The 12,521-nt window shown below is 46.4% G+C and overlaps 1 protein-coding gene across 1 annotated transcript in view; it reads right to left on the reverse strand.

The window, feature by feature from the left end:
• The window catches only part of Pcid2 (PCI domain-containing protein 2), a 48,623-nt gene extending 38,209 nt beyond the window's left edge, over positions 1 to 10,414 (reverse strand). Inside the window, exons 1-6 of the mRNA XM_077698046.1 lie at positions 10,276 to 10,414; positions 10,123 to 10,164; positions 7,308 to 7,429; positions 5,797 to 5,862; positions 3,282 to 3,378; positions 154 to 257 (exon numbers count right to left, since the gene is read on the reverse strand). Of these exons, the coding sequence (XP_077554172.1) occupies positions 154 to 257; positions 3,282 to 3,378; positions 5,797 to 5,862; positions 7,308 to 7,429; positions 10,123 to 10,164; positions 10,276 to 10,311 (467 nt within the window). The 5' untranslated portion in view covers positions 10,312 to 10,414. The remainder of the gene's footprint in view (positions 1 to 153; positions 258 to 3,281; positions 3,379 to 5,796; positions 5,863 to 7,307; positions 7,430 to 10,122; positions 10,165 to 10,275) is intronic.
• Positions 10,415 to 12,521: the final 2,107 nt, after the last annotated feature.

Below are 12,521 nucleotides of genomic sequence, written 5' to 3' on the forward strand. Positions count from 1 at the left end.
ATCACATCACAGCAGCACTAGCACAGTCATTCTTACATTCTGACAGCAGAGCAGCTAAGAGACTGCACACACAGCGCACCAAATACCACGCTGCATGCCCTCATTTTAGCTCTAGGATCACCCCAGAACTGCCCCGGTGGTGCCACCACTCACTTGTCTGAAGCGCAGACCCGGAAGCAGCCCATAAGCAGCTCGGCGGCTTTCTCCAGGGTCTCCCCTGGCTTGCCCTTGCCCTTCTTGGACAGCTGCACATCCGCCTGGATGGAAGAGGCGGGAGAGGGGGAGGCCCAAGAGCACAAGATGGCAATCAGGGTTGGGGAAGAGCATTTAGGCACGAGGAAACAAGAGGTACGGGGAAAGACGATAGAATAGGCAGAAAAAGAGAGGGTTTGACATGCAATAAATACAAGCTTTGACTTTTCTTCAGGACACATTTTTAATTGCACTTACATTGGATTCGCGTTCTGCCACACATTAGACAAACTACAGCTACAAGCATAGTAACAAGACCTAACAGGACGCTAATGGTGCTGAAATTGTGGCTTGTGATTAACACTGTAAGAGCAATAAATGTTGGCATATGCTAGCTGGAAGCGAAGAATGAATGTTGCACTCATGTTTTTGAGTTTGCAAAAAAGGCTTGCTCTGATGATGTTTCGAAGCCCTGTCGATTTCTTCACTCTTAACATCATTCACTGTTTATACAAATAGACCTGAACAAAGAGGTAACAATGAAGAGAAGAATACGCCCTGAGTTGCCCACAGCACAGGATTTAGCCCAGATCGAAAAAGACGCGGTGAGGAATTGAACCCAACACACTAGTGGTGGTGCCACATCCTTTTGCAGGAATGGGGCTAAATATAACAAGAAAAAAAAATTCCTCCCCCTGTTCAGTCACAATCGATCCTGGATATAACAAACTCCAAACGGCATCAGCGTCGTCGTCGCGTCAACGCCATCACCATCGCTAATAAGGTCTGCTCCTTCGGTAACAGCGATCCTCACTCCCATCGCCGCACTGATGCGATTTGCCACAGCCCGCAACTTGTTGTCAACATTCACGAACTTACGTGCTGCTGCGGCATTCGGGATGATGCATGAGAATGCTGACAGCTCTCTAAATCCTTCTCAAGGCACTCAACTCCGTCATCTTCTGTGTCTAAACGCCTCTTGTCTGGAGCAGCAATGAAGCTGCTGTGCTGAACCAGGCATAGGAACATGCACTCGACACTCGGACTGCGCTGCTTTCGCCTTGCATCAGCTTGCTGTGCAGTGTCATGCTCAAACGTGAAGCGGGGAATTTCGAATTTGAAATGTCTCTGTTTTGAAGGCACACAGGTACTTAGTAGGTGTTGAAGGCCACACAAGCGACGCAACACGCAAAATGTCATCATCATCTCCCACAACTCCACCAGGAGAAGCGCACTTGCGGGGGCACTTGTGGCACGGCGTTCAATATATGGAATGTGATGGTGAACAAGAGCTCAATACATGCAAATAAAAGTGCTATACTTTTGCTTAGTGTTTCCAGGGGGATGTCTGGGCTGTTCAATATATGAAATATTATTATGTATCCAGGTTCAGTACATCCAGGATGACTGTATGTGCCAGATGTGATGATATTCGTGGATTATAACTAAAAGGTGATGTACAAACACTGAAGCAACAAATATAATTTTACAAATATAAAATTCATGCTAATAAAAACATCCCAAAAAGCTTTTCAAGTACAAAATTGCACGGTAAATGAAAAAACCTGTAATACCCCTGTCACACGGGCACTTTCAATACGGATTGAAGCGAAGCACGATCAACTATTCGAGTGCACTCGACACATCGCTGCTGCTGCTACAAGGGATGTTTCAATCCCGATTGAGAAGTAGCACCGGTTGCACTCGCGTACGCCAGGTGGCGCCAATAAATGTATTTTGCGTCTGGCGTCTGGTAACTTTGCGTGGCCGTAGGTATATGTAACTATATAAATGTTACCGCAAGCTTACTTGGGTTCAGTTATTTGATGCAGTTTGTGGTGTTAGTTGAAGTTGTCAACTTCTGCGCCATTATTCAGTGGGGACAAGAGAACAGTCATGTCTCGTTAATATGGACGCTTCCGTTCCCCAGAAAAATCGTCTATAATGTGAGCCGTCCATATTAGCGAATCAAGGTCCGAAACACAAACAGCAGGGAATAATGTTTGAAGAAGGTTAATACTTCTACATCTTGGTTTTTTGCCCTGGGCAGCAGCTCCCTCCATTTGGATCACCCTCTTCCATAGCATAGCTTTCACATACTGAACAGATGCTGAAGGCAGCTCACTTTTAAATTGGCACATTTCCTTTTTTCATCTGAGCAGAAACCTCGGTCTGTTCACGCTTACCACCAGCCATAGCGTCTGCCGAACTGACCAGAGACATAGAGAAAGAAGCCAGAGAAGCGTACAGCATTGCCTATTCTGCACAGCGAATATTAGCATGAACTGTTGTCGTCCCGTTATCTTGTCCTGAGCTACAGGACTGGCCTTTCCGGCGTATGCCACGCCGCAATATCTTATTTGATAGGGATTTGATCTGATACCCTAGAGTGGTGCTCGCTGAGTACGAATGTTCTCGATCTAATTCGACGGTACTTGAGGGAAGAGCACTCCGAGATAAATGCATGCTTTGGCTTTGCATGCTTCGGCCAACAGTGAATTCTGGTACGCTCTGGGGCCTCTAATGGTTACGACTCATGAGTCATTTTTTATCATTTTTGCTTTGTGAACCAGTGTCCATAATAACGAGACAAAAATGCATTTATTTACCCTGTTTCGTCCTCAAAATAGCTGTCCATATTCCGGACTGCGGGTTTCTATATTAACGGGGCAGAATTGCATGGCGAGAGACCGGTCAGCGAAAATTTCGTCCATATTGCAGGGTGTCCATGTTAACGGGGTCCATATTTATCAGACATGACTATCGCCACTTTCGTCCGGTCATGCTCAAACACCTCAATCGCGCTTGGGGGACCAGGATTGAGTTCGAGCGGGATCGGGCTCGATCGCGATTGAAAGTGCCATGTGACAGGGGTATAAGATCAGTATTCACAAAGCTAAGCCTCAATCCTTTCCTTTGCCCTGTTAGTAGTGTAGCTACGAGATGACAGATATCAATGTCAAGACAAAATCATAGGAAGGGCAAAAAGGTGCCAGTATCAGTAATAATAACTGCTCCTTCCCTTGGGACATTTAAAACCTCATTTTCACCCACTTCCACCCAGAGAAGGCATAAGTGGCCGAGCTCACCTGGGAGGCGAAGAGGCGGAGGTCGAGGCAGGCGGTGTACATGATGGGCAGGGCCCAGTTCTCCTCCTTCAGGGACTGCAGGATCTTGGTGAACACCGTGCGCCACCCAATTGGCACACACACACGCCCGCAGTCAAGGGGGTTGTCCACAAAAGGCCAGGAGCAATTGTCTCTTCCATGCATGAGTGCTTAAGGGAGGACACTGCTCTTAAAACAGCTTCCTTTAATTTTTAAGTAAACACAGTGAAACTTGTCAGGCTTGCTGCTTTTTCTCCACTAATTTCAAATGTGACATTATTTTTTAGGCAGTCAATTAGTTGCCACAATAATTAGTAGAGATAATTACTCATTTTTGGAAGAACAATAGACGAAACAGCGTTAGTCATAAAACTGTAATCTTTATATTTTCCAATGCTATGAGCCCTGGTGAATGTAAGACGACCATTTTTTTATGCATCACTTTGAACTAATTTTAAAGCTCATTAAACTTTGGTGTCTGAAATGCACATTCGACATGGTTCCTGTCACTGAGCGGTGCCACCAAAGCTTAATGAGCAGTAAAATTATTTCAAAGTGGTGTCAAGTGCATCAAGTTCCAAGCGCATAAAAAAAAACCGCTTGTCTTATTGCACTCACCAGGGTTCATAGTATAGGAAAATATAGAGATTACAGTTTTATGGCTAACACCGTTTGGCTAACACCGTTGTCTACCGTTTCTCCAAAAATGGCCAATTAACTCTAATTATCTCAGGAACTAATTGACTGGCTCAAAAAATAATGGCATATTTGAAATTAGTAGAGAAAAAGCAGCTGAGTAGTTTCCCTGTGTTTATTTAAAAATTAACAGAAGTTGCTTTAAGAGCAGTGTACCCCCTTAGGGCTCCACAACAGCGACAAACAAGGGCCCTCCTTTCCACAACACCAGGCAATCTTTGAACTCATGCTGCTGAAAAGCCCAGTGTGTGCTATGCCCTGCCCCCTATAACCACGTCCTGACGCATTCCCCCCTTTTTTTCATCTGCAGCAAGACCAACAGATCAGTCGTACCAGCTGCAGGAACCGGAGTGGAGTGCTTTTCTTTCCTCAAATTTTAGTTAGTAGTGGTGGGTTGGCAGCAAGACACTTCTTCGGGGCACTCTGCTTCTGTGCATTGAAAGCAAAAGCATAGCGATAATTATCAGACTTTTTTTACTGCTATGTCGTATCCCCGTCTCTTCCTTTGCTTTTGTTTCTTTGTCTCGGTGGAAAGTACGTCAACCAACAAACTGGCGATACACGCCACCGGTTTTTCCAGAATCAGAGTTCTGTGTGGCTGGCATGTAGCAGCACCTGTTCTGCTCACGTGCTGTCCACTTCACTTCTCAAGCAGCACGCACTGAGCTGTTCTGCTCCTGGAAACACGCAGAAATAGCGCAGTGGTAACATACTCAGCCCTCCCCTGGGAGCCCCGGGTTCAAATGCCACATGAACTCAAATGTGGTTTACGTGGTTTACTTCTTACTACGGCAGCCATTTTCTGTACCATCCAACAACAACTATGACAACAATAACGATTTTTCATCAATATGGCACTGAACTGAATGGCACTGAGCTTTAGAAAAAGGGGAGCTGAGAGCAAGGCCACGGTGGATGGACCATTTTTGTTTTGCTATGCTGAACTCTCTACAATCTGGAGAAAAGGGCTTCTCCTTCGAATGCTCTGTTTCGAAACTGATCTGGGTAGACATCATCATCATCATCATCATCAGCCTATCTAAGCCCACTGCAGGGCACAGGCGTCTCCCGGTCCTGCGCTAACTGTGACCAATTTATCCATGCAAACTCCTTGATCTCACCTGCCCACCTAGCTTTCTGCTGCCCCCTACCACACCTGCCTTCTCTGGGGATCCACTCTGTTACCCTTAATGACCAACGGTTATCTTGCCTTCGCATTGCATGCCCTCCCCACGTCCATTTCTCCTCCTTAATTCCTACTAATATGTCCTCAACACACGTTTGTTCCCTCACCCACTCCGCTCCCTTCTTGTCCTTTAATGTTACAACTACATCATCTTCCATTCCATTGCTCGCTGAATCGTCCTAAATTTACGTTCAACCCTCTTAGTGAGCCTCCAAGTTACTCAACTACGGGGAAAAAACTTAGAGAGGCAGAAACTTGGAGGCTATACATAGCTAGACATGAAACCCTAGACATTAAATTCACTATTAACACGCCCTCAATCAGTCTGTCTGGCGAATTGTATAAATTTGCTACTGAAAATGCTGCCTCTAGTAGCAAGAACTACCCGTGTAGCAAGACCAGGACTTCAGGACAACGATAATACTGGTATCAACTTCTGTTCGGATTAACTTCGTGTGCTCTCAATAAAGTGGACGTCTACAGGAAACACGCTAGGAAGGGAAGCTTCCCTCTTGTTAAAAATGACAAATGTGTAAGACACTGAAAAGCACAGAACTGCTTCGAACAGCCGCAGTAGACTTGGGTGAGCCCAGCAGTGGGGCGAAAAAAGGATATTGCACCAGGACGGCTTGCTCCTTGTAGGCTTCCACAAACTCATAGTTGTTCATGTGGTACAGGCACCTGGGAGAGAACAGGGGTGAACGTTAAGGGACGCGGTCCGAGCACAACTGCACGTGCAACAACTGCAGCAAAGGATGTAAAGGACAGTGCTGCTTTCATGCACACACTTGTACAAAGCATGTACGGCCTGCTGTTACAGTGCAATGGGGCGGAAAAAGTGTAAAATGCCAGTACATTTCAATCAAGGAAGGATACTGAGCTTGTTAGGCAGTCAAATCACACAGGAAGTGTACTTACAGCAGCCAAACAAAGGGGTAATGGGGAAAGATGATCAAGCCGACTAACAAGGCATGCCCTGAAATGCTCATCCCCACTAGAGAGCGCACCACCTGCTACTGTCGTGCAGTCTGATTCATTCAGAACTGACAAGCCGTCGTTCAAACTGTCGCACAGACATTAAATATGAACAGATGGATTAGTAGTTACAGGAGACAGTGCACAAAATGAGCTTTTCTGTTGCAGTGCAACAGACTGGTTGGAGTATTTACTTGTGTATTTAATTCGACCGTTCTTTCAAATTCAGGAATGAAAAACGGTTCTCCTTGACCTTCATTTGTGGGTTAATTTAGTGTTAGTCACATTTTCAAAACCCTTCTCGCTATCATTTATTTGCCCAAACCGAAAACTAGGCCAGTTGGTTCATACTCGCAACTTTCGTGAGAAACAGATGGACATGAGCAAGAAGCGAGAACAACACAGGCACTCTCCAAAAACAACTTACTCATTAAAAAAAAAGCTTGCTTTTTTTTATAAAGTACCGTTCCACATGCACACTAGCCAGGCACTTCTGACGCCGACAAGGTTTTATTTCCTTCTGGAAACAACAAATAAACATCTAGTCTCAAAATGATTTCACTTTTCCACCCTCATATAAGTGGCAAGTCATGGTAAAATCACGGCACTGTGTTTGCCTTTTCCTATTATGCCATAAAGTGCGGGGGGGGGGGGGGGGGGGTAAACCAATTTTAGGGTCAAGTTTTATATATTTAAACATGATACATCCATTTGTGCTGCAAGTGTTGTTCTTTCAGGATACTGGTCGGATAAGAGCTCAAATCAAGTTCAGATGTGGGGTTTGAAATATGTTACTGCTTTCCACACCAAGCTGTGAGGACCCCATCCAGATAAGCTTAGTGGGCATAGAACACAGGGGTCACTTTTGCAAAGGAAGGACAAATGTATGGGGGGGGAAAGGGGTGTGATAGTCCTTGCTGTGTCCCAACCCCTACACACTCTCTGGAGCTGCTACTGCTCTCGCCATAGCAAGCACCCATCTTCATGACAACTACCCCAGCAACCTACTTAGAGCAGTGGGTAGCTTGCAGCTAACAGCTAGCATCCAACAAGAAGTGCTCTCTCTCTCCCTCTCTCTCTCTCTCTCTCTCTCTCTCTCTCACACACACACACACAAACACACATCATCATCATCATTATCAGGGACCCACCGGAGGTGCTGGCAGACCACCTCGTCCCAGGGGGCGTCCATGACCCGCTGCACTGCAAGCTCGGGGTCCTCCACCTGCAGGCGGGCACTCGCACTGTGCGCGTGCTTGCACGACAGCAGCTCCTGCAGCAGGGTCGGCGACAACAGCGGCCAGCAACAACCACACTCGCACAACTCCAAGCCCAGATCTACAGTTAACAGGTTCATACAGTGCCACTACACAAGCCAAGCAACCCACTGTTTCCTTTCAACCTGCAATCTATACACAAAGTAGACATGTTGTTAGTTTTCTACATTTGGCGGGAAAGGGGCCTAATACAAACACATCTCCAAGGGAAAGTTGAATAGATGGAGGCCTGGTCATGAATACATTAAGCCCTTTCCATTTGAAGAACAAGAACGACTTCACTTGGAGCATCAAAGTCACCAGCTGTGAATTCAAGTAATTGTACGCAGTGCTACTGGGAACAATCCCGAAACAAGACCACGAGAGAAATGAAAGGTGCAGTGGTCAATATTTGCGGCTTTTCGCCACCCATGACCCGTCAAGGTAGCTCAGTGGTTAAGGTGTTGTGCTACTCGGCCCAGGGATGGTGGTCTGATGCCAAACGTGGCCGAGGTTTTTCTGGCAGGAGGGGGGGAAACAAAAACACCCACGCATCGAGATTTCGGTGCCCGTTGAAGATCCTCAGGTGGTACAAAATTAATCTTGAGTCCTGCACTACAACTAATAGTAACTAATAATAACCAGGCCATAAAAATTTAATGCAAGATGGACTAGTGACCGAACTGAGAATATAAGTACTCACACGATGCAAAAGACACGATAAACTTTACTTCATTCACTTCATTCCAGAGTGAAGCAAAATACCTGCAGCGACCTCGAAACTACCCAAATGCTGTATGTAATGCAGTGTACTAAACGAGTGAGTAGCCCAACAACAAGGCCTACATATGCGTGTGGCATTGTATTTCAAAACCACTAGTCCCAATTTTACTGGAGCACACCCACACGATCTATGCAAGAGTACGATGCACAGTGCACATTTAGGCAAACACTGCTTACGTTTCCCTATTGCTTGAAACTCTCACAGAGAACATATTTCTGCTTCTCCCGTGCACTTCGAATTTAGTACACTTTTCTCTTATAAGAAGCAGGTATTACGTAAGTCACTATGAAAGGCGCTTTTCAGCTCTTCACAATAAAAGAAAGGCAGTACCTATTCTCGTGGCAGCTGTAAGAATTAGCGTGAGAATTACCATAGAAAATTTTTTGGCACAGTTTCCTAAACTAACACAACCCAACGGAAGCTAACTTAAACCAGTCCAGCTGCACTGAAAACAACCTATCTTTTACCCACCAAACCGAGTAGAATTCCTGTGCATCGGTCGCACGCTAATTGTATGAATAACCCTACTGCAAAAAATTCGCTAACAAGAGTCCAATGACCAAACAATTGTGAAATCCTGAAAACTGAAAAAAAAAAAAAAAAAAAAGGAAATGAAAAAATTCCCTAAGCCAAATTTGAACCGAAATCTTCCCACCTCAAAGCGGGTACTATATCACAATGCCACGGAAGCAGTCAACAGAATGGGTTTTTGAGGAATATTTGGCCCACCAATGCTCAAGGCGGTGCGCTCAGCCAATCACAGCCAACTGCCATGAGAATTTCAGGAACGCAAGTCCCACAGCTGTCGGGAGAATATGTACTACCTAATGGTAGTACATATTCTCTCTTTGAGGGCACGGGTGTACTACCACCCGTGCCCTCAAAGATTACCCGATATGCCTGTTTTAAGTCACCATAAACATTGTCCTGCTGGTGCCACTGAACTCATTAATCATTATTACATGTGCAGCATGCCTGCCCCACTTAATGGTTAACATCCATAGCCTGTATTGTAAATTTCCATAAGAGCTGACCACAAGCACTGCCTGCTAGGTACCCATGAATTCTTGTTGAAAGCAAACCCAGCTCTGCTTCTATCTCATGTCACCTGCTCTTTAGTACCATGACCCATCCTACTTAAGTTTCCTATCAATTTGTTTAAACAGGATACCCACTCCAGCGTACTGCCAATATCACGTAACACCAATGGTACTACGGTGACAGTAAGAGAACTATTATCTCATCTGGCCAGAGCAATAAAAACTGACATCTTCCCATATCAAATACTTGTATCTGTGGACATCGTTTCTGGAGGCGTGCACGGTAAAGTTGTCGATCATGCCAGACATGACAAGCTACTTGTTGCACAACATTCGTTCTGCAGCGGGGGGAAGGGATAAAAGTTCACCTGCCACACCGTCCGTCCTTCTTATCCACACAAGTTACGTGTACGCAGTTAAATTTTGGTGTACCAGATGGCAACAAACTTGTGAAATGTCGAAGAATTTGACCCAAGGTAAAATTCCGACTGCGCCAGAGGATCGGCGTGCTTTTGCAGCTTGCGATGCGTAAGCAGGGTTTATTTGGAATATAAGGGTTCGATTAACTGCTCTCGCAGTGAGCTCATCCAGTTCAAATATTTCTCGCTTTGACCGACTGCCCACGATTCGAATGTCACTACTTTTTACAAGCAAATCAGGCTAGGATACGTCTCCTCCTGGCTCCCACCGCACCGATCACCAAACTTTGGTTACTGAGGAGAGCGCGAGCACTTCTTATACAGCAGACAATGTTTTGTGACACAGACGTACTGAACCTGACAGTTACACTATTCTGGGACTGCGCTTGAAGGCTCGACGGAGTCCGCTGTTTTCCGCTAAACAAAATGCATACAGTAACGCCGCTGAATGAAGTCAGAAAACTCACAGCAGCTTTTCTGCCTCTTCCCTGCTGAAGAGCTTCGTCAACCTGCAAGCAAAATGATAGAATGAGCGAGTCTCTTGGGCATTTGTGCTGCGCTTGGCGACAATCTCTCGCGGTGCTACGCTCCACCTGAATGAAAAGAAAAAAAACACTCACCTGTTGCAAATATTGGTTCATCGTAACGTGCGCCATGTCTTCTGAAGAAAAGCTTGCTTTTTTGGAGCCCAGTTAACAAGTTTTCAGAAACTTTGTGCTCCAATGCACGGCGCAAAAAGCGGACAAGTGTGTTATGTTTACAGCATAGAGTTTCATACTAATATATACTAGAGGGAAATCTGGCGCTGCATTCGCGTGCCGCCGTGGGTGGCGCCATTGCAGCTAGCGACGTTCCTCGCCTCCTTGGCTTGGTTAGCCACATGGCTTCTTTTTCGTCTTGAAGCCAAAAGGGGTAACATTGTTTTTCTGTTCATCTTTCACGAAGCTTCTAAATAATCCCTGGCAAATCAATCTTTATGGAGCTTTTATTTTTTGATAACAGAACAAATTCGATTAATTTTCTGCAGTAATATTGTTGCATTTTTGCAGCCAAAGCCAACTTTTCAGCCTGTTCGTGAGCCATGGCAAGGACAAGTGGAACGTGCCTGCCCGGAACATGACGGCACGCTCGCCGAAGCGCGGCTCCCCTAGACGGTGGCGCCACATTTCCCTCTAGTGTATATTAGTATGAAACTCTATGGTTTACAGCACGGACGCCGCCATTATTGGATCGTCGTGGCTTGCTTTGGATAGACGCAGGAGGCTGCGGATAGAAGAACCGGGGACATTTTTATTTTCACTGCCGAAGTACATACAGTTAATACAGTTACAGTGCAAAATATCATGTGTGCGCAGCTTAATGGACATTTACGGGTAGCATTTCGGCTGGCGTACCCGAAAATTTTCCCGCCATTTTTTCGCGGGGCTACCGGGGATCTCTATGTACCGGGGTCGCCAGACCAAATGGAGGAAAGAAAAGGTTAGGAGAGGCCCTGACGTCACATTTGTGAAGCCGAGTCCCGCCATGACTTGAGCCCACGGAGCCCAGCACTCTATCCCATCATCCTTTGCTGTCTCCGGTTTGATTTGACTAACATGGCGTCGCCCTGCCCTCCCGCTTCGAAGCGAAAACAGCTTCGTCGCTAATTCCTCGGTGCGATGTCACCTTCTAAGCTGTTGATTTCGCCTTCAATTTGCCCATTCTAACCCTCACCCAAAGTTTCAAACGAGAAACGGCCTTCGTTTTTGAGATAGCAGGACGATTTTTCAGCTCTTAAGCCTGGCAAAGTAGCGTTTGTCGTCGTCATAGCAACAGGCTCGCGGGATGGCGAATGCAGACGCCTCCGACGGCAGAGTTTTCAAACTGGCCTAACCTAAAAACATTTGTCGTAGCGACTGCGCTGGTTTGCAAGCGTAGCGAGGCAGCCACATACCATTCGCCTTAAAAATTTGTCCGTTCTACTTGCCCGAATTTGACCGCCGCAGTTGTAAACAAGTAAGCAACATTGTCTATGGGCTCAAGAAAAACCATGTGACTTCCTCCACACTTTTCGCAATGCATTGGGGTGCTAGGGGCCTCTCCTGAGTATTCTTTCCTCCATGCCAGACCAGGACTGCCCTTTGTTGATTAGCTCGTATCACCCGTAAAGGCCGCGGATCTGTCAGCCCGCTCTGGTTATACCCCTGCACGCTCGCGCCGCGGGCTCGGGCTCGAGCCCTCCCCTTTACGGACTGCCTTTACGGGCCCCATACGTTTGTAGTACCTCTCGTGGGGACGAAGCGAAAAAAAAAAAAAAAAACCACGCTCGAGCCCGAGCCCACGGCGTGAGCGAGCAGGGGTTTGTAACCAGAGCGGGCTGACAGATCCATGGCCTTTACGGGCCCCATACATTTGTAGTACCTCCCGTGGGGACGAAGCGAAAAAAAAACCCGGCCTTTACGGATGATGCGAGCTAATCAACAGAGGGCAGTCCTGGTCTGGCAACCATGGTAGCTCCGCGAAAAAATGGCGGGAAAAGTTGCGGGTACGCCAGCCGAAATGCTACCCTCGCCTCAGAAGTATCGTCTGCTCCTCACGTAACAAACGTAAAAACTCATTGCTTTTCTGCAGCGTTGAGAAATATTTCCGAATTATAATATCGTCTGCGAAATCGCCAGAAATATCGCCTGCCGGCGACAGAAGGGTCGTCTGCTCGCGTAAAAATACGCTGGCAAATCTGCCGGGGTAACAATACGCGAGCAGACGATACTTTTGATGATTTTGCAAACGATCCCCACACGCCACCAACGGATCAAAAGAGATCGCCGTCCTGGTCTGCGGGTGTCCATTAAGCTGCGCGCATGTGATATTTTGCAAGTAATTAAGG

Source organism: Haemaphysalis longicornis, unplaced genomic scaffold (genome assembly GCF_048455015.1).
Source record: "Haemaphysalis longicornis isolate Haplotype H1 unplaced genomic scaffold, Haemaphysalis longicornis Haplotype H1 scaffold_2, whole genome shotgun sequence".
Taxonomy (NCBI): domain Eukaryota; kingdom Metazoa; phylum Arthropoda; class Arachnida; order Ixodida; family Ixodidae; genus Haemaphysalis; species Haemaphysalis longicornis.